The 8,086-nt window shown below is 46.9% G+C and overlaps 1 protein-coding gene across 1 annotated transcript; it reads right to left on the reverse strand.

Moving 5' to 3' along the window:
- Positions 1–1,642: 1,642 nt before the first annotated feature.
- TMEM86B (transmembrane protein 86B) lies at positions 1,643–7,776 on the reverse strand. Its single transcript, XM_053361598.1, has 3 exons — positions 7,690–7,776; positions 4,512–4,764; positions 1,643–2,390 (listed from the first exon to the last, which is right to left on the reverse strand). The coding sequence occupies exons 1-3, from the start codon at positions 7,738–7,740 to the stop codon at positions 1,990–1,992; spliced, it is 705 nt and encodes a 234-aa protein (XP_053217573.1). The 5' UTR covers positions 7,741–7,776; the 3' UTR covers positions 1,643–1,989.
- Between the last annotated feature and the right edge of the window lie 310 nt (positions 7,777–8,086).

Raw genomic sequence — 8,086 nt, forward strand, 5'->3', positions numbered from 1 at the left:
GAGCTGTTTTTTGTTTTTGTTTTTTTGTTTTTTAAAAAGTCTCTCTCTGTGTGTGTTTCGTAGCTTAGTGGCAGAGTATCTGGTTTGCACAGAGAAGGCTGCCAGTTCAAATCCCTGACATCTTTAGACTCCCTGCCAGAAACCCTGGAATTCAAGAATATCTGGGATGGGATAGCTCAATTGGTAAGAGCACGAGACTCTTCATCGCAAGATTGTGGGTTTGAGTCCCACGTTGGGCAAAAAGATTCCTTGCATGGGGTTGGCCTAGAATAGATGATCCCCATGGTCCCTCCCAAGTCTACAGTTCTATGATCTGGAGCACCACAGGCTCCCCTTAAAATAATGTGGATAAATATATTGGTTTTAAAAGTAGCCCAGGTTGCTGTTTCAACACCTAAACCGGGGGGGGGGGCTGACCTGTGGCTCTCCAGATGTTGTGGACGGCAACTTCCATCAAACCTAGCCAGCATGGGCAAGCATTAGGGAGGATGGGGGTTGTAGTCCAACAACATCTGGGTGGCTGTTGGTTAGGCAGACGTGGAGTCTGTTCGCATTAGAGGCCGAAAACACAGCAAGGTCAGTTCCCCCCTGCTACTGCTCACACCAGAGAAGGGGCAGAGGTGTCTTCATCCTCCACTCGTGACCTTTTTGGTTTCCCTGCCCCTACAACTCCACAACCCCCAGAGCTTGTATTCATGAAGCTGGCTTGATAGGGTACATTCACTGCTTACTCCGCATCCAGTTTTGTAGTTGAATTGAAACTGGTTTGAAGACGGAAATATGCATCAAACAGCAGTATTTTTTTTAAATAAAGTACAGGATCAATATGGTGAACATCGTGTGAATATGACTTCAAAATCTAGCAGTAGGAGCTCACTAGATGCAGAGTAAAAGGTAATGTGAACATAGCCCTGAGCTACATTAAGACACAGTAGGTAGGGCAATGCCTTTATTAGAATCGACTGAAAGAGTGAGCAAGCTTCTGTGTTTTCAATAACTCTTCTTCACACTAAAAAAGAGGCTGCGGGGTGTTGGTGGAGAAGCAAAGCTGGACAGCGAAGTCTTCAGTATGGCTTTCAGAATCAAGACAAGCTCTGTCCGTTTCCCTTAACCTTCCCCCAACTTGTTGTTTTGCTCGTCATCTAAAGTGAAGATGAGACAGGAGAACTGAGAAGCTTGCACACTGTTTTGTGACATTCCAGTCGGTCCCAAAAGGTATTATCCTAGTGTGGTTTTTGGTTGTCGTAAGCCAAGTGTTGTATCTGGGCTTAGTTCTACTCAGTACAGACCCATTGAAATTAACAGACCTAACTGATTTCCATGGGTCTGCAACATGCCAAATGACACCGCCCCTCATACATGATTTTTGGCCCCGAGAGTAGCAGATTGTGAGATGGAGAGCAGGTATTATCTGGGTTCATTTCCCTTTACAGTGGCACCTCGGGTTACAGACGCTTCAGGTTACAGCGCTAACCCTGAAATAGTACCTTGGGTTAAGAACTTTACCTCAGGAAGAGAACAGAAATTGTGCGATGGCAGCATGGCAGCAGCGGGAAGCCCCATTAGCTGAAGTGGTACCTCAGGTTAAGAACAGTTTCAGGTTAAGAATGGACCTCCAGAACGAATTAAGTTCTTAACCTGAGGTACCACTGTATTCCTGGCCCCCCACAATCTTGCTTTTGCTTTTCATGCTAAGCTGTCGCTATTGAATGTGCTTGTAGATCTGCAAACACCCTGCCTTATAGTGTGAAAGCTTATTGCTTTACCGTAAACAAACTACTTTCCACTGCTTTGGAGAAAGTGCATGAAGGGAAGAGATGAGAAAGCAAAATTGATTTGGGGGAAGGGGAGAGACTTGAGCTCCTGAGAGGAAGGACAGAGCCTAGAAAGTTATAGCTGAACTCGAGAGGAGTCAGGAGGTCAGATGCCTGCAGTCCTTTCTCCTGCACACAAAATGGTTGAAACTTGACAGCAGTCCAAGTCCTGCGCTCAGTTCTCCTTCTGAGAAACCTTCCTGGAGGACACAGACACTGCAATCAAAGCCTGGGCTGTGAAGTAGGTGCTCATTATCAGGAGGCGGGCATGAGGCAGCGAGGAGGAGCAGAAGTGATGGAGGGCGACAAACAGGTCGGACACGATGAAGATCACACTGCCAAGCGAGGTGCTCAGCTGGGCTTCCGTGCGGGACAGAGCACGCCAGCACATGGTGCCGATGATGGCCGCATAGGCTGGCCCGGCGTAGGCAAAGACACCCTCAAGGCAGGGAAAGATGAGGATGACGTACGACGTGGCCACCAACCCCAGAACCACCAGGAAGGTGAGGGGCCGAAAGGGGCCCAGGCCAAAGGCTAAGATGTAGGAGACGTGGCATGCAGCAAAAGCAGCCGTCCCTGCGAGGAGAGAAAATGGAGAAAAACACACACAGAGAGAAATTCGAATCAGTTTGCACTTAAAAGCTAATCTACCTAGCTCTCATTTTCCGAAACAAATATGCAGACCAAAACACAGCCTTCAAAATTTGCACTTCACAGAATTTTGCAATAAATTCAGTGTGCATAAATACGCCTATACTGGTGGAAACACACACACACACAAAAATATACAGTCGTACCTTGGAAGTCGAATGGAATCCATTCCGGAAGTCCATTCGACTTCCAAAATGTTCAAAAACCCAATTGCGGCTTCTGACTGGCTGCAGGAAGCTACTGCAGCCAATCAGAAGCCACGGAAGCCCTGTCGAACATTCGGGTTCCAAAAGAATGTTCGCAAACCGGAACACTTACTTCCAGGTTTGAGGCGTTCGGGAGCCAAAACGTACGAGTTCCAGGACGTTCAACAACCAAGGTACGACTGTATTAGATTCTGGGGAAAACCACTTTGCAGAACCCGTAAACAAAGCAGAGCTGTGTATTAGGAGACATTTGCACTAAAATGATGGGGAGTTTTTGTGAGGACTTAAAAAGAAAAAAATCACAAACCAACATAGAAATGGGGAACTGGATTACGATTGGAAAAACGAGAAACAAAGGCCTTACCTACATTATACGACAGAGGTGCGATTCCCTGAATAGAGGGATTGTCATTTAAACCACCCTGGGAATTATAGCTCTGGGAGGGGAATAGGGGTCTCCTAGCAACTCTCAAACCCTTAACAAACGAAGCCATGACCACCTGAAGTGGCATGAGACGTTAAATGGCTTTAAATGGCCAAGGCAGGCCCTGTGGCAAACACAGTCTTGCTGCTGCCTCATCTCTCCTCGCCCTGGTATGGGGCAGCCCTTTGGCCAGAGGGAAGCAAGTAAGAGACTCAGCCCCATCCACGACCGACTCCCCCCTTCTTCACATTAATTCTTACATTTTTCTAAGATCTGATGCACCTGTTTATCTAGGATGCGAATTAGATTTTAACATCCGTTGGATGGATGTTGCCATCAGCCAGCGCAGGTCCCAGAGGAAAAATATCCCCAGATCTTTGCAATGGGGATGTTCTTCCTGACCTTTGAGGAAATTATCCCGTCAGTCATTATATGTGTATTGCTGGTGCCCCCATGTGGCGAGAGATAGTATTTGTGGACGGATGAATTCAGATTTGCAGACTGGACAAGTCTCATTTTTAATTAATAATAATTTTATTTATACCCTGCCCATCTGGCTAGGTTTCCCCAGCCACTCTGGGCAGCTTACAGCATATCTAAAAGCATAATAAAAACATCAAGCATTTGCACACATCTGCTGTGGCTAACATGCAAAGTGCTGATAAACATTCATTTTTTTGGACTTATTTGGGCCCTGTTTTACTAGGTTGCTTAGATTCCTGCTGTCGTCTTGATATCTGCTGGTGCTATTTTGGGCACTTTTTGCTGCATTTAGCTGCTATTTATTTATTTATTTATTTATTTATTTATTTATTTATTTGATATTCCGCCCTGTACCCGGAGGTCTCAGGGTGATCCACAGAACAAAATCAGACTATAAAAACCACAAAATATATAATCAAAATAAAAACAGCAACCCAATAACTCCTCCCTCCAAAAACAAAACAAAACAAAAAAGGGCATAGGTCGTCAATCAAAGCAAAGGCCTGATTAAAAAGGAACGTTTTTGCCTGGTGCCTAAAGGTGTATAATGAAGGTACCAGACGAACTTCCCTGGGGAGAGCATTCCACAGATGGGGAGCTACTGCAGAGAAGGCCCATTCTCGTGTTGCCACTCTCTGGACCTCTTGAGGAGGAGGCACATGAAGGAGGGTCTCAGAAGATGATTTCAGGTTCTGGGTAGGTTCATATGGAAAAAGGTGGTCCTTGAGGTACTGCGGTCCTGAGATGTTTAAGGCTTTATAGGTCAAAACCGGCACATATATAACTGCATTTCTATCCCATCTTTTCTGCAGGGAGCTCAAGGCAGTGGACATAGTTCTCCCCTTCCTCACTGAATCCCCACAGTGCAAACCTCGTAAAGTGCAAACTGGTGGTTAACAGAATACAACAGGGCTCCTCCCTCAAACCTCATACCTGGAAGGAAAAGTTCTGACCACACCAAGCAGATGTCCCCTACCGCTGAGAACAGCAGGCCTCGGAAAATGTGGCGGGCATATGGTGTGAAAACAGCCACACTGTAGGCGTGGGAAGCCACGAAGAACGCCAAGGAAAGGACGGGGAGGCATTTGACGATGGCGCTCTGCACACTGTTCTCAGGAAGCCAGAGGATGAAGTACGACGAGCAGGAGATGGCGAAAGGCAGCAGCTTATACAGCAGACTCCTTTTCTAAGGATGCAACATGAAAAGAGAGTTCTTCAGTGATTCCCCCCTCCTTTTAGCCCCCCCATCTCACAGGGCTTTTTCTGCGGTGGCCCCTTCCTTGTGGAATCCCGCCTCCACTGCAGGGTGTGTTTTGTTCCTCCATTGGTTGTTTTTCAAAGCTCCTTACAGACTTGACTATTCCAATCTGCTTTCAGCTGAATAGGGTTGGTGGTTTATCATTTTAAGTGTGTATTACGTTAGATGGTGGCTGTTTTAAGTTGTTTTTATGCTTTCAACAGTAGGATTCCTCACTCAGGCAATCTGGCCAGGCACCACCACCATTATTATTTCTTAAGGATGCCAGGCTAGCTTGCCCGGGCAGCGGCAGCAATTAACACTGATCAGTCTGTTTTAATAGTGTTGGTCCCGTTGTTTTCTGTGTCTTTTAATTACTTCTGCTTGTGGGGAGGTGGATGGAGGCAGCGGGCAAGGAGTCTGTTGGAGGCGGGCTCTGTTCACCCTCCTTGAGTGCCTTCCTGGCACACCCCCACCCCACTCCAGCTGCCCAATCCACCAGGGGGGCACAATGCTTGCCCTACCCTGGGTGCCGGCAACCCACGTTATGCTACTGCTTCCAGTTTCCCCATTTGATTTCAAACAGCATTGTGTGTTGTGCTTGGGCTGAACTGACAAGCAGGTTATATCAGGTTTCTTCAACACCTAGTCAAATATCCAAGAACTGTAATATGCAAACACATGAACTTGTACACTCTGAAGCCAAAGTTTGACAGAGAATGCAAATTCCTTGTCCTCACTCTTTCATCTTACAGTGGGGAACACAAATTGTGGATGCAGCCTTTGCCAACCCCAAAGCTTCTGCTGTTCATTATTTTGATGATTGGCCACGTAATATAGATTGCAGTTTCCCATTACAATAGTTAAAAGGTAAAGGTAACCCTGATTATTAGGTCCAGTCGTGACCAACTCTGGGGTTGCGGCTCTCATCTCGCTTTACTGGCCGAGGGAGCTGGCATACAGCTTCTGGGTCACGTGGCCAGCATGACTAAGCCGCTTCTGGCGAACCAGAGCAGCGCACAGAAACGCCGTTTAGCTTCCCGCCAGAGTGGTGCCTATTTATCTACTTGCACTTTGACATGCTTTTGAACTGCTAGGTTGGCAGGAGCAGGAACTGAGCAACGGGAGCTCACCCTGTCGCAGGGATTCGAACCGCCAACCTTCTGATCAGCAAGTGCTAGGCTCTGTGGTTTAACCCACAGCGCCACCCAGTTACCCAGACCAAAAAAAGAGAGCTCTGGATCCATTACAAAGCTTGTCCTCTACCTCCCACCAAGTGTGTGTGTGTGTGTGTGTGTGTGTGTAAGAGAGAGAGAGAGAGAGAGAGAGAGAGAGAGAGAGAGAGAGAAAGAAAGAAAGAAAGAAAGAAAGAAAGAAAGAAAGAAAGAAAGAAAGAAAGAAAGAAAGAAAAGACACTGCTAGTATAAACACCAAAACTAGGATTTAAAATCCTGGGACCCAAATGAGACGCCAGTTTTCTCCCTGCTATTAAACGGGAGTGTTCCAGTTGTCTTGTTGACAGAATTTTATGGACTCTGAACACTCATGATAGCGAAGGTGCCATCTTTAGAACATAAGAGGGGTCCTGCTGGGTCAGATTTCTCTAGTCCAGCATCCTGCGTTCACAGTGGTCAGCCAGACACCTCTGAGAAGTCCACAAGCAGGACATGAGTGCAACAGCACTCCTTGGGCCATGATCCCCAGCAGCTTGTATTTGCAGGCATACAAGCCTTGACACTGGAGGTAACCGGCAACCTTCATAATATTAGTCGCCCTTGAGTCTTATTTTCCACGAATTTGCTTCATCGCCTTTTAAAGCTGTCCGCTTTGGTGGCGATCACTACATCATGTGGAAGCAAACTCCATAGTTTACCTATGCAATGAATTCTATAGTTTACTTATGCACTGTCCTGAGATCTCCCACACTTCAGCTTCATGGAATGGGCTCCCGCTTCTTTTGCACACAGGAGGGCTTTGGAAGAAACTTTCCACTTGCTCCACCCAACCACCCGCTCCATCATTTTAGTGATCCAAAGGGGAGATGAATGGAAGGACTCCTGGCCCAGGAGTGGCTGGCAGAGCTGGGGGGGGGGCTTCACTCGAATATCTGGATTCCTTAAGGACTTGGACATTGGAGGAAACCTGGGTTCAAAGGTAGGGCTTTAGTGCACCAGGGAGTTTTGTGCAGTGTTTGTTTTAATAGGAAGCATCGCAAGGGCAGCCAGGATCCCCGAGTTCTCCATGAAGGAGAGGCGTGCAGCAAAAGAAAGCAAAAATCCAGGCATCTTATTTGAGGCACCAACAGGTTTATCAGAGGAAGACATTGCCTTAAGCTGCTTCTGACAGTTAGTGGGTTGGGCTTAGTAGTTCCCAAACTTTTTGAGACCAGCACCCCCTTGGTTCCATAAACTCACCCCCAGTGACCCCTGACCTATATAAAAAGCATTATTCAGAATGTTCGCATGATGGTGACACAATGAAATTAAAAACAGCAACAATTAATTGCACATTTATTTAAAATCCAATAAAAGCTATCTAGCTGACTTCAACAAAAAGGATGACCTTGATCCAGTGATATGAAAAAAAAGTCATTTACAACTCCAGTACCCCCGACCCCCATAAATCCCACTGCCTGCCAGGGAGCCACTGATCTAGCTCAGCATTGTCCACCCTGACAGCAGCTCTTTCCAGGCAAGGTTGTTCCCCAGCCCGACCAGACAATGCCAAGAATTGAACCTTGGCTCGTCGACAAGCAAAGCACTGAGCTATGGACCCCTCCCCAGGTCAAGAAATCTCCCAGGGAGCCCCATCTCCCACCAGTGCCCCTCCTGTCTCCTTCCATCCACCCTTTGTAGCAGATATACAGACTCTTACGTTGGCCGCTGCCTTTTTCCTGTAGTGGGCATCTAGCTCCAGGATATCCATGGCCACTCCTGGCGTTGGCGGTAACAGATGCTGCCTGATCTTGAAGCAGGTGCCAGTTATGCTTGCACCTTGCAGCAAAGTGGACTTTCAACTCCCTCAGGGTACAAGGGGGCAACTGATAAGATGGCAATCCATACCCGTCACACTGTCTCTGCTTGGTACCAGAGGAGTAGTAGTAGTAATAATAATAATAATTTATTATTTATACCCCACCCATCTGGCTGGGTTTCCCCAGCCACTCTGGGTGGCTTACAACAAAATATTAAAAACACAATACAACATCAGACATTAAAAACTTACCTAAACAGGGAATAATAATAAAGGCTTTGCCCCACCCCTGCTCTAG

The sequence above is a fragment of the Podarcis raffonei genome, chromosome 13 (genome assembly GCF_027172205.1).
Source record: "Podarcis raffonei isolate rPodRaf1 chromosome 13, rPodRaf1.pri, whole genome shotgun sequence".
Taxonomy (NCBI): Eukaryota; Metazoa; Chordata; class Lepidosauria; order Squamata; family Lacertidae; genus Podarcis; species Podarcis raffonei.

Excerpts from the sequence above, each read along its gene's own strand:
- TMEM86B (XM_053361598.1), bottom strand. The coding sequence starts at position 7,740 with ATGGATATCCTGGAGCTAGATGCCCACTACAGGAAAAAGGCAGCGGCC. Across the intron at positions 4,765-7,689 it reads GGAAAAAGGCAGCGGCCAAC|AAAAGGAGTCTGCTGTATAA; the intron begins GTAAGAGTCTGT and ends TTGCATCCTTAG. Across the intron at positions 2,391-4,511 it reads GTCAGAACTTTTCCTTCCAG|GGACGGCTGCTTTTGCTGCA; the intron begins GTATGAGGTTTG and ends CTCTCCTCGCAG.